Raw genomic sequence first — 18,269 nt, forward strand, 5'->3', positions numbered from 1 at the left:
GTGCGTCTTTGAGTGCAAACTCAGCAGCTCTCGCGGTGGCCTCAGCAGCTCTCGTTTCAGCCTCAGCTCTTGCGACGGCCTCTGCTCGTACGGCCTCAGCTCGTATGGCATCAGCTCTCGCGGTGGCCTCAGCAGCTCTCGCTTCAGCCTCAGCTCGTATCTGGAGCTCCTCTCGTCTTAGCTGCAGGTTAATTTGTGCCACTATCCGAGACGAACTCGTAGACATCCTAGTGCTTACATTTGAGGCGCTATCCTCAGGATGTATGTCAGCATCCAACATATCTGAGAACTCACTTACTTTTTGTTCAAAGTTATTTTTTAACGAGTTAAATTCGGGGTCTACCCTATCACGAAGTTCTGCCAAGATTGCAGAGTTAAAAATTTTAGTCAAAAGAGCATGGAAATGCCGTAAATCCTCTTCCAAAGTAGAGAACTTAGATCTAAAAATTAACAGTTCCTGCTTATCACTCAAAGAACCTAGGGCTACAGAAAGTTTCCCAATTTGAGTCAAAATATCCCTTCTAAGATGCCGGGCCTCTCGAACTGACTTAGCCTCATCGTTACTGGGTCCCTCCCCAGAATGGCCTGCCCGACCGCAAAGAACATCATCAGGCTTAAACTCAGTCGAGTCGACGGCGGTCGAGTCCCTGTCGCCACCGAGTGTAGACATATTAAATGTTGAGGCTAAATGTACCAATTAAAAAATTAAGTTACACAAACACACAAAATATTAAGTTATAAAAAACTTAACTGCAAAGACCGTAAAAAATACAAAAAGGAATTACTGTAAAATGCACAATACCGTAGTTGTACGGGTATATGAAGTCTTAAAGTTCCACAAAACTTGCTTGGATTCTTCGACTTGAATCTTCAAGCACAGATCGATTGTCTTTAATCTTTTATCTTGCCAATGAATGTCAATGTAGTTTTTTCTTCAGAACCGACAAAGAAACGCCTTTAATTTTTAACTTAAAGTTCTTCAGTACCAACTGAAAAGAAAAGTCTTTAATTTTCTTTTGCTTCTGTAGACTACCAACCAACAAGATCTTCTTTTATTATTTTGCTTTAATTTCATCTTGACCTACCAACTGACAAGAACTCGTCTTTTATTTTTATTTTTTTGTGCTTCTAGTGCTTCTTGGCCTACCAGCTAACAAAAACGTCTTTTATTTTTTTATGGTCACAGCGGTAAACCATAATCTCTTCGTGGGAAAATTGTAACATAAGATTCCCGAATCCGTTCGTCTGCATGTAATGACCGAAAAAGAAACACTCCTTCGAAACGTCTATTCAAATTTGTATTTCTGTAAAATTAGCCACCTGGCTGTCGAAATTGGATGCAACGCCGTACACCACTAAAACTTGTCACTACAGAACAGATTACTTGGATAAAAGACGGAAAATTTGTCCAGCTAGTAAGCACCAAGCAAACAGTTAACTATATGCGACTGACTTCCAACAAACAATTTTAAGAACAACCAGAATGATTTGCAATATCTCAAACTCACGTACGCAGTACTGTGACGCAATAATAAAAGACAATTATGAAGTCATTCAAACAGGTGTTCAAAGCGGCTGATGCAATATTTCATAAGGTCTTACGAACGATGGTACAATATTTGGACATTTTCTAGCAATTTCCATGACGTAAGATGCCAGCTAGGTTAAGTAGACCATAACGGTTTTTATATGACGTTTGATTTGGTGAAAATTGTCGGGAACAAGTCGAAGTCCTCACCAAACCGCATGTCTTGCCTATAAATGCCAATTAACGCAAACGCTTTTGTCAGAAACCATCACTGAAGCTCCAAGGAAATCAACTTTCAAAGTTGCTTTCCCAGGTTCAAAAATGTCAAAAAACGCCTTCGTTTTATCCAATCCTCAATCGTTTTGCAAAACGTCACCAGCTGCTTAGCCAATCAGATGTGTTATGGTTATGGTATGGTTAGTTGTGCTTTCCCAGTGACGTCATGCGTATCTCATAGCGGCTGTTTTTGGTTTCAGACGAAAGGAATACAACCTCTACGCATGAGTGATTTGCGCGCTTGTAACTATAAGCTACTGAGTACGCTGAAAATAAAGCTGGTTCTCTTACCAAAAAAAAACATAGATTCTACAATAAAACATGCAATTCCAAAGGGTACATTAACCAACCAGTAGGCTACTGAAACAGCACAAGTGTTTTTAAAATTCTTTTGGGTCAATAGACTGACATCACAAGTTCAGAGCAAATTTACTTGTGTTCTTCAAGAATGGACTAGCTTAATTTATAGGCTAATTATTTGCTCTTTAGGCCTACTAGTGCACCAGTCCAATGCATGTCTTAAATGCTTACAGATGACATTGACAATAAGTTTTTGTGCTCAGTCTAAAAACGCAGCCAACATTCTAGACTAGTCCCAGTTTGATTGATTGATTAAATCTTCATCCTCGGACTGGGAAAGTCCGAAGATTTTGTTTTGGAAATGCTCTCAGAGCGCACCAAATTGGAAGAGTTTTTCAAAATTTTCTGGGGGAGACCCCCACCTGGAAGTATTGCCTTTGGCAACATGCCTTCGGGCTTCGCCCGACGGTTACGCCCTTCGTGCCTACTACCTTGCTGCAGCATATTTCCAAGTTGCTTTCCCAATGATTTAAGCCACCGAACGTCACTGCCCATTAGTGATGCAAGCCGCGCCGCGCCGCGTGCCGCGTAAACTTTCAAGAAATTAAACTTTCGTAAACTTTCAACTTTTCAAGAAAATCAGTTATGAAACTTCAAATTTAAATTGGAAACACGGATCAGTTTTTTTTCGGAAACCCTGAGCTGGAAAGCTCAAAGCTATGCAAATGGCTTGGAGTTGACAGGGTTTTTGGTGCTGGCTTGTGAGGAAGCTGTACGAGTGTTTTTGGTTAATAGCCTAGCTGATAAGCTCAGTTACCAGGCTATAGGCCTAGCGCAACTACCGCATTAGTTACTGTAACAGTTAGCCTAGTGAGTTCAGGCTATAAGTTTTACTCTTGACATCTTCTCTGTCTGTGTAGTATGCCTAGGCTAGTTCATACAGCCACTGACATTAAAATTGCATTATTGCTTACAAAAACTGTTCAAAAGTCCTTATACTGGATCCAGGAACATTCTATTTAAAAAAGCATGATGTCTTAGAACTTAGATGCATTGCTGGTAAGAGAATATGATCTGGTTAGCCTAGTCATTATAGTGCACAACTGTAGGCTACTGGTAGGTTACCGGTACCAGTTATATGCCCTGGGTGCTTTTTGCCACAATTGACTTTCTAAAAAATAACGCGTAAAACATTTTTTGAAAATTTTGTTATTTGCGGTTGCGGTGTTAAAGTTCCAGATAAATTGCAGTGTGCGGTGCGGATAGGTGATTCAGTTGCGGTGCGGATAAAAATTTTGGGTTCGCTGCATATCTACTACCCAATAGTATTTACTCGAAATCCCATTACTCGAAATCGATCACTGGGTAGCCTAGAGGCAATTATAGTAAAGTTTCTTGCTCAGAGAAACAACAGCAAGTGCGGGTAGTTGCAGTCGAACATGCAGGCTCTCTTTGGGCTCGCAGTCGAGAGCCTGCATGTTCGACTCCAACTACCCGCACTTGCTGTTGTTTCTCTGGGCAAGAAACTTTACAATAATTGCCTCTACCCAGTGATCGATTTCGAGTAATGGGTAGTAGGCTACTAAACTTAAGTCATAATAAGTAGAGTAGACAACAGGAAACAGACATTGCCGTCGGCTGTAGCGTGGGTCAGGTGTACGTCGGGGCGTACACCGATGCATAGCGCTCAAGTCCGCTTTCCCGCAATGCAGGATAAAGATATGAAAAACAAACAAACAATCTCATAACTCGAAAGTGTATATCAGACACGTAGCCTAACCAGGGATACAAGTTATAGATGTCCCTGCATGTAGCCTACAGCTCAAACAGTTTTTGGTTTCCAAAACAAAGAGAGTCTTTCTAAGAAATTATATGTGAAAATTATTGTGTCATTTTCTTAATGTCAGAATGAGAACAAATAATGCGCTTTCCGGAAGAGGTAAGGTCAGACCACAATTTGGAAAAATATCATAGTTGCAAGAATTATTATTGGAGTTCAAGGCAGATTTGCACGAACTGAACCCATGTTTTGACATTCTTGTAAATCCGTTTAATGTTAATGTGGCCAGAGATATGATTATCCAGTTTGCCAACCGTTTGTGACAAACACGTCTGCTGTAGAAATGGAACTGATTAATTAAAATGCAAGACATGGCTCTAAATTTTTATTTTAGGCTACGCAAAATTACTGTAGGCTAGTTAGACATTTTATTTTCTGAAATGAAGTTTGTAAAGTCATAACATCGTGCAATCCCAACAAATGAATGCCTGGAATTAACTTAATTTGTTTAGCTTTCACAACACATCGTTTAAATTGTCAGAGATGAGGAAATCAAACAAAAACAAACTGCGTTTGTTGTTTTCTCTTTCGGTTATTTCATGTGAAGCTTGCATTGTTTACCAATTTTACTGGGGTTACCGGTACGTCTTTTACCGTTCGCGGGTATTTGCAGTTTTCGGCAAGTGTCTCTTATTTTAAAAAGTTTGCCTACCCTGCTATAGGCTTCTGTTGGATAATTCTCATTTGTCTATCTCAAGTAGCCTATAGACTTGCATCAGTCCGACATCCTTCACATTCGTAGTCTACTTATTTAAAAAAATGTAGAGCAGAAAATAAGTTTCAGTGTTTTTTTTCAAAGAAAGTTTCGATCGAGCAGTTCGCACAAATTAGCCTACGACACAGGTCGGTCCTTAAAGTGAGGTTCCTCAATCCAAAGGAAGTGGAGGTGGAATCAATAAAGTTTATGAAACGAAATATGAATCAAAAGTCGCAGTTTTCAACTTTATTATGGAAGCAACTGCATAGAAAGGCAACTTTTCGTATCAGTTAAAACCATGAGGAAATCACATAATGAAATCATCCAGTGACGTAAGTTGTTCGAAGTAGGCTACAATAATTAAAGTTTCTCGTGGAAAAGCTTTTTTGTTGCAAATCAAATATGTTGTAAAGATGCATTGGCGATGAATCAGGTTTACACAGCGACAGAAGCTTCTGCTGAAGAATGCCACAAACTTCCAGGGGTAGACGCACAAAGTTGTCGGTGGTCATGGCAACGTTTCGCATAATAATTCATTCGATATAAGCACATTGTAGGCGACTAGAAACAAAGATTGGGAAGGTCCTCAAAGACATCATTATAACTTGCCACATAAATGAATGATAATAATGATAACTGTTACCGAAATTTAACAACTACAATATAAAAAGAAATAACATGTTCATGCTTTACAGGTGCTAAAAATACTGCTTTTTCGCATAGGCCCTCCTGCCGTTCACTGTAAAAGACAGCTGGGCTAAAATACAACATACCCTATTAGACGTAAATGTAAGTGGGTGATGAATAGTAGCAAGGTTGTACGGTTATGACATTGTAACATGCCTTCCACCAAACCAGAGATATCTGCACCAAACATTATAATGCGATACATAAGTTGAAGTAACAATCGCGCAGCGCTATTTGCTCTCAACGTTCACCGGTGCAACAACCACCGCCCTGTAGGTAGCAATGTTGGGTACATTTGTTCCAGCCATAACAATGCAAGGCGGATCTAGGTTTGGTGACGGTGAACAACAAAATGAAACGGCATTTTTCGCATAGTGGAATGAATCAATGTGGTAGGCCTAATAGCGGATTGCTCTGGCTTTCGGATCACAGAACTCGAAGCATCAGGCTAAAACATGTCGTTAATATTTACATTGTGAGGTAAGCAACAATCATTCTGCTAAAAGCGAAACACAATCAATTGCATACGGTACTTGAATCAAATTCTACCTTAAAATGGTTAAAAATAATACTACTTTTAATCATTAAAAATTGCTCTCGTCTAAAGTATTAATGCTGAATCACAATTCCAATAAAAGGTGAGACAAAAAATTATCTAAAATAAATCAAAGGCAGAAAGAGGAAATGGTAAGGTCTCGGCTGATGATGATGGAGGAGCTATGCAACAATGGGATAGGAAGCACAATCCGCCACCCCACACATATTGACATCCCTCTGCATCATGAAGTATCTGTGATGGAACAATGGGATATGGTTATCTTCCCGACACACGGAGTGAAAAAGTTCGGTAAAAAAGCGCTTTGTCAAGGGATGCGACCAAACTGAGTGAGTTTCCAGTTCAATAAACAACTTTATAAAAATTCGAGTTGCGTTGTCATTGCAATGCACAAATCGGATCCTCTACCTACAGTAAATGATGCAGGCGGCCTCGTCTCAGTTGTGGGAAATTCAATCTAGATTTTTTTCATAATTGAAAGCAATTGGAACCCCACATGGTATTCGCAGACAATCATGACCTGATTTTACCCCCAGGCAGTCACCCCACTTACCCATCCATGCCCCAATCTGGCCCCCACGAGTTCTTTATGAGCCAGTAATTCATCCCAGTGTCCTTGTCCACTCCATAGCCTACCGCGAGTACAGCGTGGTTCACCTCGCTGGGGAGATCACCGCAGTTGGGACTGAAACACAATGGACGGTCGTGATAACTCGTTCAAAGAAGCATATTCGCCTTTCCCGCCAAATAAACGTCTGACAGTCAGCCTCTGTACGCCATCAGTGGTAGCATTAAATTAATAATTGCCTATTTAGTAAATCATGAATAATAATTCCATGCCAATTGTGCAATAACACAATTCATTTCAATCAAACACAGTTTTCGTATATTTCTTATCGCGACATTGAAAAAGAACTGGCAGCCGTGTCACAACAGGTCGTTAGTGTAATCGCTTCCTAAGGTGAGAATCAGGCGAGAGAGCTACGTTAACTTCCAGCTCTTGCCAGCCACAACCTTCTACTCGTTCAGTGTGTTATGCCACTTACTTTGTGTAGACCCCAGACTTGTAGCTCTGAAAGTCCGAAGTGACTTGGAACGCGACGCTGACTGGATTCTTTAGGGCCACAGCGTCTTTCATCTCGGCCTCTGATCCCTGGTGGAATGCACAACAGCAGTGGAATGATGGAGCCAAGGGGTTGGCATAATTCATAGATTATGCCTATTCTACGTCATAGTCATACCGATCTATATTCTATATAATATAGATCGGTATGACTTTGATCGGTTTGCTGCGAGTATAATAACACAGACGTTAAAAAAGCACATATTCAAAACATCACATTCACAATGATCAAATAAAACACCTGTCCTGTAAAAGGTGCGGATTAGGGTGTCCCACTTTTAGGCGACTTTTCAGGAAAATTAGGTTCGGGTCAAATTCTGACTGGATTTTCGTCACTGATTTCAAAAATTACGTTATTTTTTCATTATGACGTCATCTTGATGCGCCAGCTAGCGGATTTTTGCTATTTTGGCTTTATCACGAATATGGTAAGAGCTAGAGAGTTGGAACTTGCGCCAAAATGACCGGAAGGGACAATTTCTTATTTGTTGTCAACGCAATATGAAACGCTAACTGCAACAGAAAAGGAGTTATTTTGAAAAAACATGTTTTTAGAAAAAAAATGAGAAACATGGCAATTTTGCTACAGTGACGCTTTTATTTCGATTAATTTGCTGTGCTGCGCCACATTGTTTAACAATTAAGTACAGTGGTAGGCTACTTGGTAGTAGTCTACTAGCATATTGTATTTAGAATTAATTACCTCAGCATTGATTTTTGCATGGTTGTTGCAATTACTAATACTAGCAAACGTTAAACCCTTGATCGTTTAGTTCAAAGATCTATCAAACAAAACCACAATTCAACAACACAACACAGTTCAATGGGATTATTTGTCACACCATACTGTACAAAGCAGCACAGATGCGCAAGTCTGTTTTGCCCAAATCATCTTGGTCATCTCGAATCAAGCCGTTCACAACACGTTTCAGTCTTCCAATGAAGCGCTCTGTTGTTGTTGTCGATCATACGCCAAAACACTAATGGAGATGAAAAACATGCAATCTTAGTTTCTTCGGAGAAAAAAATCACGTAAGTTGCCACACTTCAAAAGCATCTGCTCGATATCAATGTTCTTGGGAAAATTTTCTGTCTTACCGCATCAGCAGCAAAAGGCGGAGCTTCAGCGTGGGAGCTCAAAGCAACGTTTTTAGGGCTCAACCATTGGGATGCATGCTTAACGATGTAGGCCTATCAGAACAGCGTTGAATACTGGTTCATCAACAGATTTATGTGCAAGTAATAAATCTCTTGTAAACAGTACAATTGAGGGACCTTCAGCAGCAGAAGGTTTAAGATGGATGACCAAAGATGCTGGCAAATAAACACAAACAATGAAAGAAACCATACGTTGAAGTTTAGGAATATCCTGAGGCCCAACACAATAACCAAAAATCAGCATTCTTAAGTAACCACTCGCTATTGTTATCCAACGCGCATGGGACACGCCTTCTTGACGATAAAAAAGTAGGGGTTTCAAATTTCCTGGAACACCCATCACTAAATGAGCTGCCAGAGCAAGAAGACACATAATGGTTGCTCCGAAAAGATGAATCTTTAGCTTCTTTCTTGTGCTCAGAAAACCATAAGATCTTGGCTTTTAAATGATTTGCGGCTATATCTGTGATGGAAACTTTACAATCTTATCGGATTTTTAGATGTTGGGGCTTAGGTTTTGGTATTTTCTTAATTCTGTTCATCAAACCACCATCTGCCAGACAAAATTTATGAATCTTGTTTGCAAAATATCCCAAACAAAAATGATGCAACATTGCATCATTTTTATTTTAGAATGTACTGTTGATGACATAACAATCGAAATAAAAGCGTCACTATATTCTATTGTTAAGCTACTACCACTGTACTTAATTGTTAAATAAGGTGGCGCAGCTTAACAATCGAAATAAAAGCATCACTGTAGCAAAACCCAAGCAAAATTGCCGTGTTTCACGTTTTGTCCAAAAATGACCAAAAACATGTTTTTTCAAAATAACTCCTTTTCTGTTGCAGTTAGCGTTTCATATTGCGTTGACAACACATAAGAAATCGTCCCTTCCGGTCATTTTGGCGCAAGTTCCAACTCTCTAGCTCTTACCATATTCGTGATAAGGCCAAAATAGCAAAAATCCGCTAGCTGGTGCATCAAGATGACGTCATAATGAAAAAATAACGTAATTTTTGAAATCAGTGACGAAAATCCAGTCAGAATTTGACCCGAACCTAATTTTCCTGAAAAGTCGCCTAAAAGTGGGACACCCTAGCATAGGCGCCGGATTTTGAAAATCGTCGGGGGGGCAAACTTTCTAGCCGACTGATTGCTTACATTCAAAATGCTGATGTTTGTTTGTCAGCATTGATGTTTTTTGCGTCTATATGCCATTGTATATCGCCAAGCTTTATAATGTAGGCTCAGGCCTAGAAATTCACGGCGGACATGTCCGCCGTCACAGCATGTGATGTCCGCGGGAAGTACCATCTAGATCGGTCATATTTGTCCGCCGAGAAATAACACAGGAACTAGCGATACAAATCGTCATTGCATAGCACGAACAATTGTTGCGATAATATAATTTCCAGCGCATTCTAGAAAATGTGAATACTGTATCCCTTAGCTTCCATTCAAGGAGGAAAACTTTCGATTTTTACATTGCTTCAACGATTGATGACATTGAATCAGCGTAACAAAGGTGAATTCTTCACTGAGAATCGATAGGAGTACAGGTACTTTTACAGAATCTACACTAATCACGCGCAATTTAGTTCAAGTTTTACGTCACAATGTCTGGCATTGATCTCCGAGTAATAATGATAGGGCAAGGTTGGTTACTAAAGTAGATTATACGAGTAGGCTATTACAGCAAGATGCAACAAAATTTGTTAAGTTTTGGTATTACAGTAAGAAAAAAAAGACCCAAGGAAAATTCACTTTCGCTCACATGGCACGCAAAAATAAAATTAAAGAAAAAAGCTTTTGAAACTGTACACAGCAGAAAATAGTAGCGTTAGTGTAGAAATTTTCCGACTCCTGCCCAGAGCATTGTGACGCAATAAGCAACGCGACCTCGTTCGGTGGAAGTTAATCAGTTATGTGACGTATTGACCAGCTACACGGCGCTTTGACTCTTCAAGCGCAAGTCGTTGGTCTGATGAAAGCCTTTCAGAATGACTTTGCTGAATTTTTAAAAAGCCTTCTAAACCGTAGTTATAGTTCTGAAATGGCGAAGAATTATTATCAAGATAAAGTGATTAAGCATGACAATCGACGGCTAAAACTGGTGTGTCAGCCGTGAGACTTCATTTGTCCGCCGAGATAGCTGCTCCTGCTCAGACCGGACACGTTTGTCCGCCGTCAACAAAAACGAATTTCGAGGCCTGTAGGCTACTTCGAATTATAAGCTGGTCACTTTGAACTTTAGCTCTTAATACGCGTAGATACTAAACTGAGCAAACAGCAAACCGTACCTCGTTATTAACACTCCCCAGAAAAAAACAAAGCAGAAGAAATTAAGAAAAACGTTTTTCAATCATTGTTGCTATGCTTCAACGGCACCATGCTGGGCTGGCGTTTATCCGCTATCGTACTTCTGTTTCTTTTGTTATCTTAGGAGCAGCGCTCTTGTTGCAACAAGTAGATCTTTTAATTGAGATCGATCCGCAATGAAGGTCAAACTAACCCAAATCTGAACTTAGAAACATTTGATTTCGGATTTTTCAAAATAATTTGCGGGGGGGCAGCCACCCCGAGCTAAATTCACGGGGGGGCGGCGCCCCCCTGGAGTCGGCGCCTATGCACCCTAGTGCGGATACTGCAACGGGGATGCGAAGCGTTCTGGGAGGTCCTAGCCAAGCAGCCATCCTCAGAATGCTTTACATAAACATCGGCGCCAATATAAATATTTAGTGGTAGTTGAAAATCCTTGAATTAATTGTGGATTGTTGCGCTTGAAATGCCGTGATGGCCAGAAGATGTCAGCAGAGAGATCGACAGGGCGAAATTGGTTAAGCCTTGAAGCCAGTTGGGTTGCCGGATGCAGTTCTTCACAAACACATACATAATTGCAATTTAAAACAGATCATCATCATTGTCAGCCATTGTTGTTCCACTGCAGGATGAAGGCCTTCCCCCATATCTTTATAATTTTGTCTGTCTTTGCACGTTTGTGTCCAGTGTTTGTCGAATTGGTAGAGTTCGTCTCGCCATCTTGTTTTCTGTTTCCCTCTTTTGCGTTTATTGTCAAGCGGTATCCAGTCAGTAGCTCTTCTTGTCCACCTGTTGTCAGTTGTTCGCACGATATGTCCTGCCCAATTCCACTTTAAACTTTTTATTGTTTGAATGATATCTTTGATTTGTGTTTGTTGTCGTATCCATTTGGCTGGTTTCCTGTAGATTGTTGTGCAAATGCCAGCATTTGATGAATGCAAAATAGCAGTACCATCTTTGCGCAGTGCGTAGTTTGAGTGTTAGTGCTTTCGTTAAGTTCCATGTTTCTGCTCCGTATGTCATTGTTGGGAGAATGCATTGATTATATACTTTTCTTTTCATTGAGATAGGTAATTTACTTTTAAATTTTAAAAACAGGTAGATGCCGAATAAAAACGCTTCCACGACAGGCTGAAGACATTTCGTTGGAAGCTTCCGCTTCAAAATACTGGGATCGAAGCATCATGATTCCATGAAATATTCTGAGACTGAAGTGTTTGCTTTGTTTTCGCGGCCGCGTGTAGGGATCCCCACTAGCTATGGCAGGCTGGCCAGGGCATGATAGAAAAGGCTATTTCAGAGCACCTTTTCTAGCTCTATACCAAGACTACGGAGGTGAGTAGAGCATTCCTTGATAGGGCTGCTCTGTCGCTCAGGAAGCTGCCAGATTTTGCTGAATTCAGTGGAGAACGAACATATGGCCTGAGCCATCTGTGTGTGGGTTTATCGTTACAGCTTGGGTGTATCCGCACCATTTAGTAGTACGCCGTTTCTCCATCGCCACCGGACTTCTGATTCAAAAACATGACTTGCGCGTGATTTTGCTTTTAGTCAGGGAGAGCTGTGCAGGACTAGACACTCACTTTCTCCTCTCAGGTCGCAGTATCCAAAGCATGTCATGCAACTATGATACTGGGTGGTACCTTCCTGTCCGTTCAACAACACCCAATGACATGTTTCTTCCGTGCAGTCTTCTGCACACCCAGGTTTGAATAAGGTCACAAGTTTAATAGAGCTATTTAACTCATAGCTGGGGCCGGCCCTGTTAGATGCTACTGCTGCGGGCCAGAACAGACTTGGAAGTAATAGAAAACTAAAGAGCAATATTCCAAATAACTCCAGAAACCTTACATCGGAGCCTGTTCCACTGGTTGCAGTTTTATGATCATACCCGGGACAGAAACGTCATAATTTAGTATTTGCATATGGTCATAGCAAGGCAAGCGAGGGCGTGTGCGCTATACACAAAATCTATGCGACTCTACCAACCTTGGTAATGTTGACGACGCTCTTTACGAAGGCGACCGCCTCTGAGGGTCTGAACTTGCAAGATCCGCCCTGGAGAAGGAACATAGTCAATAAACCACTAGAAGTGGTGGCAATTGCCCACTGTCGCTATGCGAATAGACGAACCATGAAAGTATTGACAGGCGCAATGTAATTACATTGAAAGCGACAAATCTAAGCTGTGAAGATTAATCTGCTTGGCTTTTCGCTTGGCATTGAGCAGCATGTTCTACTGGTGCAAATTAAGCTAAACTATCACAAGATGTATACAGAGGCAATCTGCTTTTATTCCGACGTTTCGTCAATCAGACACGACTGACTTCTTCAGGGGGCTAGACCAGGTAGTGACTACCTGTCTAGCATGGCAAAACACAGGACATGTTGCTGAAAACAACTAAACATGCAAAATGAAAATTCAATTTTTGGACAAAAACTTATCGCGCGCAAAGTTTGAAATAAGTTATTGTTAAAGCCTTATTGTTAAAGCCCGAGAATTAAAGCCCTTTATGTTTCCTATTGTTAAAGCCTTGCAACGTCTGAAAGCTTAAACAATAGAATATTCTCAAGTCGAGAAATGGTCGATTGCGAAAAAACACAGTTTTTAATCTTTTCTGGCAAAAATGAAAACAACACACTGGATTTTCATGCGCCTTTGTGACCCTCCGAAAAACAGTTCGCGACCTTCACAGGGGTTGCTACCCCCAGGTTGAAAACCCCTGTCTTAGAGCTACTCAAAAGGTGAAAGTAACAAGTGACCGCAAGTAATGTTCCTACCACTGCTTTGTACGGGTAGTCCTGTTCAGCCATGATACCCTTGTTGTAGTGGATGTATTCGAACGCGTGGCTGGGAAGGCCTCTGGAATGAACAACATTAGGTGATGCATTAAAAGGTTTGTCGCTTAGAAGTGAAGTGAATGCAGATGGTTTGATGCAATCCATGCATGTTATTGTTATTACAATGCTAAGAGTTGAACATCTGAGCAACTTTTGTGTCAAACTCTTACCATGCAAAGCCGACATTTGGGTATATTACTAAACTCAGCCTCTTGAACTTTGATTCTCAAACTTCAAGGACTAACACGAAGGTTCCTTGAACAAACTGTTTTCAACATAAAAATGATCAATGTAAGCCTCTAGGTCTAAGCTCATAGCGACCGAGCATAGAGGCCTGCATTGATGGTTGTTGGCCACCGAGAAGCTCTAGTAAGCCAAGCTTAGTCGCCGGAAAAAAAAAAGAGTTTAGAGATCTGCAATGGTTTCGAATTCCAGCATACTTGTAAACTGCAAAGCAAATGGTCATAAAAATCGCTCGTAACTTTGTAACAACCCATAAACAGCCATAGATCACATGATCGCTTTGTCTCGACGACCCAAGCACGTGATGTTCGCATTGCAGCGAGTCACGAGACTAAAGTGGTGATCTCATAAAGTGCTGATTACAACTAAGTCAGGAAATCGACATCAAACTATTTCCTGACGACACTACCTGGTTACGGCAGTCATCAACAAAGTCTGTGAAACATATGGCAATTACAGTGCACTGATCAAATCCCGTTTGTTGTTGTTACATTTGCATGCCTTTATATTATTCTAACGTCCAGTGAAACCACGCAGGTGTGAAATATTGAAAGGCAAGAAATGGTTTCATAAATCATCGCTCAAAATAGGCGATCTTAATGGTTTTTCGCTGATTAAACATCATAAATTACTGCAAGAATGCAACGTAGCAATGCTGCATGACACCTCAGCAGCTGAGGAAGATAATAATCAGTCGTGAAAAGAACGCCGCTAAGCAGAGCCACGCACATCATCGAATCCCGATCTTGTAGAGGTACAATTACAAATTCCGCAGGTAGTAATTTTAAGGTGATACGGTACTAAGTTAAGAAGCTCCTTGATGCACTCGACGCTAGCATAAACACTGCTCAAGTTAACGTTAAAAAACATAAGTGTAAAACTAATTCGGTTAAACAGCATACATTCAGTCAAAATGTGACAATGGCTGGAAGTGAAGCAATTCACTTAACGTGCCATACGAAGTCTCTCTCACCCGTTACAACCATGATCATCAAACGCTTGTGCGCAGTCGACGAGTTGCTGTTCAGACAGGGAATACAGGGGGTGGTGTTTAGCATGGATGGCAGTGGCGGATTCCAAACATCCTGTGGTGGAGAATGTCCAACAGCTACCACACGAACCCTGCGTTGTTATGTCATTGAGGGTAACTTTTTATTCAACTGCTTCCACGATTTTGTGTGCGCAAAATCAGGAGATTGCTTACATTTGGCTTGATAGAAACTAATTTATTTTAAACCAGTTCGGTGCAAAAAGCGTCGATAAATTCTCCATAATTAGCGATTCTCGGTCAGTTCTCGTAATTCTTCTGTGCTGTGTTCAGTGGGGGATTAAAATCTTTGCATGAAAGTTCGTGCTGGGATTCCTTGGTTTCGTTGTCAAAACTGATCAAAGGTTTGATGAATGCTTCAAATTGAAGATGGAATATTTCATCACGGAAGTACAAAAATATTGGCACTGTAGTGTCGCTCAAACTCTGTCAGTTACGATCATTTTTACAAAATCAGCTTCTCCGTAAAAATGCCATCTATTGCGATTGGTTTATCACAAGATGGTTAGTTTGGTTACGTACCAGAAGCATAAGCAGAGTGGGTGGTTGGCCAATAAAAGTTGGTTACGTGAAAAGAAAAACACGACATCTTCGTGGCAAAGCCGTCATAGACGTTACCTAGGCCAACGCAACTATGGTGGTACACACCTGGTTCTTGACAGGGGTGACGAAATTGCCTTCCGCTCTCCAATCCTTGCTTTCAGGAAGAGAACTTCCGGATAGAGAATGTCCTTTTCTGGTGGCACTACAATTCTGGGAAGCCATCAAATATAAAGAGGAAAATTCTTTAAAATCCATATCTGAAAATTTGTTGAGCTCCACTGCAAAAATCAAATTATAAGTTACATATTAAATAGGAAGACATTACGCTGCACGGAATGGCCCGTTTCGGTGAGTCCGATCCCTTAACAGGGGATTTTTTCAATTTTTTTTTTTAAATATCGGGTACCGTAGCCTAATTATCATTGCTGTTATAGGGTTAGGGATTAGAGGTTAGGAACTCACCGAATCGGACTCACCGAATAGTAGCAGACCCACGCTGCATGGCCATGTGGATAGGTAAAGTTTAGCAAAAATATATCAGAGTAGGTTTACTTTTAGTAGCAAACACTCTAAAAATGTATATGAATGGCTGTTTTTTGCAACTCATGGGTATTTTACAACAATTTATTTGTAACTTGTAGTGAAAACATGTCGACACGATGGTATTATCCAAAATTCACACCCTGGTGTGATATCACGACAAAGCACAGTTGAAAAGACAATTACTTTTCCAAGACAAGTCTTTGTTGTTGTTGTGGCTCTGCACCATTTCATTGTGATCCAAAAAGTTTACAAGTCTTTTTTTTGTTTCATCATATCCTGAATATGAACGCTGGTACTTGCTAACCCATGCATTGAATTGCTGAAAACCTTAAAATAAAATCAAGGTTAGGGTACTAAGCCCATCACAAATGCAAACAGATTTGAGCTTATGAATCAAACGGTAAATTTTTGCTGTTTCAGTGCTCATAAACGATGATGAACAAGACGTTTTTTGTACATTAAGGCGAGCCCATGGTAACGAACATATTAAATGAGTCACCGGATAAGCGCCACAAGGCCATCAAATATCTAACAAAAAAACTAAATCAAATATAGTTATTCTATTTGAATAAGACCTTCTGATGATCCGTTAGGTGAAACAATTTGTAAAGGCTTCAGATAGTAATAACTATATTTGATTTAATTTGCTCTGCTTTGCCTTTTTGCTTAGCATTGAGCACTTTTTGTAGTATTAATAGTTTTCATTGTTTTAACAAGAAAACTATGTGATAACTAAACAACTTAACTTATCAAATAGAGTTTGTATTTATTCAGCGAGTGTTGTTTGACAAGAGCAATTCCAAACCAAGCTAATTTCAGTTAAATAAGCGAGTGGGCTTAAAGAGATTGGTAGTCAATTGTGTTTTATAAAATGCCTATTTCAAAACTTTAGTCAAGTATTTTTTATAATTTATACCTCATCATATTTTTTATTAAATATTTATTCTTATAAAACATAATAAATACAAAATAGAGTAAAACAGGATTTTTAGAAAATGAAGAAATTATTACATAGTATATACCATTTATAACCACAAAAGTATCAAGTCACCTTCTCCTGGTTGAAGTGTTTTTCCCATCCTCAAGACAGGGCCACCTGCATGGCAAACCAACACGCAACACAATGCACAAAAAACGTAAGCCAACTTCATTTCAGTAGTGAACAGTACTCTTAATTAAATTTTCTGAAGCCATGCAAAAGAATCATATCTGTACAAGGAATAATACGAGTGGCTGTACCCATGTTTACTGCTTTCCGTGGACTTTGCTAAATAATCATGTTTTGGTTTCATGGTTTTTCAACTTCATTTTCAAAACATATCGAGTTTTTGTATCAAGACAAAATGTACACAACAAAAATTTTGTTCACGTCACCAGTTGATACTGGTAATAATGCTATTTGGCATAAAATTGAGACACGACTTTCTAACCTCTTCAATGAATATTGATGCTGATACTAAAAATGGCATGTTTTAACCCTCTGTCTACCGTGGGGTCCAATGGACCCCAAAACAAATTTTGTTCTGCGATTTCTCAGGACATATAGCAGATGCGATATTGATATAGCTTGACTTTTCACAGCTTTGCTTGATCTTTAGGACAATATATATAATAATTATTGATCTGAAGCAAAAAATGGTAGCCTAGAAAAAAATAGTAGCACCTTGTACCGTGGGGTCCAATGGACCCCAAGCCTGCTGCATTCGAAGTAATCTTGTATTACAACAGCACTAAAAATGTTGTCGACACTATCGACAGAATGGTTAGGAAATATAGTTCCAAAAGAATGACGAGATGATGGCCGATAGCTCTACTTTACAATATAATCGATGTCACTGCCGTCAATGCTTTGTGATATGGCATCAATTGTAAGGCCAAAATAGCAGCACAACACTGAAGCCTGCATGCATGAAAGAGAAGAAACTTTTAGATCCAACTAGGAAAAGAGCTTGCTGGCTTACCAGCTTCGACTTCAATATCAACAAGACATCTAAATCCGCAACAAAATAAAAGAAACAGCTGTAGAAGATCAGGCGCTAAAATCAAAGAAGGCTAGATGCTATTTTTGCGAAAGACACAAACATCAAAAGTGCAGACAATTCTGTGCTACTTGCAAACTCAACGTTTGCCAAGAACACTCGCAATTCATTTGTAATTTTATGCGATAATATATAAACTCACAATATTTCTTGTGAACTAATATGTAGGCCTACTATGCGTTTTTTTAGCCAAATCACTCAATAGTTTAACCATTGCTCAAGAATAGACCAATTCCGTATCAGTTTGGTTTGTGCATAGGCTACTGTATGACTTGTTTGTTAAATTTCGAATATTTTTGATTTTTCTACAGTGTTTACAAGTTATGATTTTTGTCGTCTGTTACGTCCTTTCCTATTGAGCTTTAATTTCACCATCAGAGCTGATTTTTTTTGTTCAAAATAAGTACTTTTAAATTTGGGGTCCAATGGACCCCAACGGTAAAACTTGCATATTTTTTTTTCGGTAGACAGAGGGTTAATGAAGTCAGGAGAAATAGAACAAGCTGTTCCACTGCTCCTTTTGT

At 39.9% G+C, this 18,269-nt stretch overlaps 1 protein-coding gene across 1 annotated transcript; it reads right to left on the minus strand.

Annotated features, from left to right (window-relative positions):
* Window positions 1-4,872: 4,872 nt before the first annotated feature.
* LOC145775231 (pro-cathepsin H-like) lies at window positions 4,873-16,911 on the minus strand. The gene is made up of 9 exons (XM_082586484.1): window positions 16,758-16,911; window positions 15,890-16,033; window positions 15,269-15,441; window positions 14,546-14,694; window positions 13,270-13,351; window positions 12,478-12,546; window positions 6,931-7,037; window positions 6,438-6,569; window positions 4,873-6,118 (listed from the first exon to the last, which is right to left on the minus strand). The coding sequence occupies exons 1-9, from the start codon at window positions 16,855-16,857 to the stop codon at window positions 6,046-6,048; spliced, it is 1,029 nt and encodes a 342-aa protein (XP_082442610.1). The 5' UTR covers window positions 16,858-16,911; the 3' UTR covers window positions 4,873-6,045.
* Window positions 16,912-18,269: the final 1,358 nt, after the last annotated feature.

This window comes from Aplidium turbinatum, chromosome 8 (genome assembly GCF_918807975.1).
Source record: "Aplidium turbinatum chromosome 8, kaAplTurb1.1, whole genome shotgun sequence".
In the NCBI taxonomy this organism is placed as follows: domain Eukaryota; kingdom Metazoa; phylum Chordata; class Ascidiacea; order Aplousobranchia; family Polyclinidae; genus Aplidium; species Aplidium turbinatum.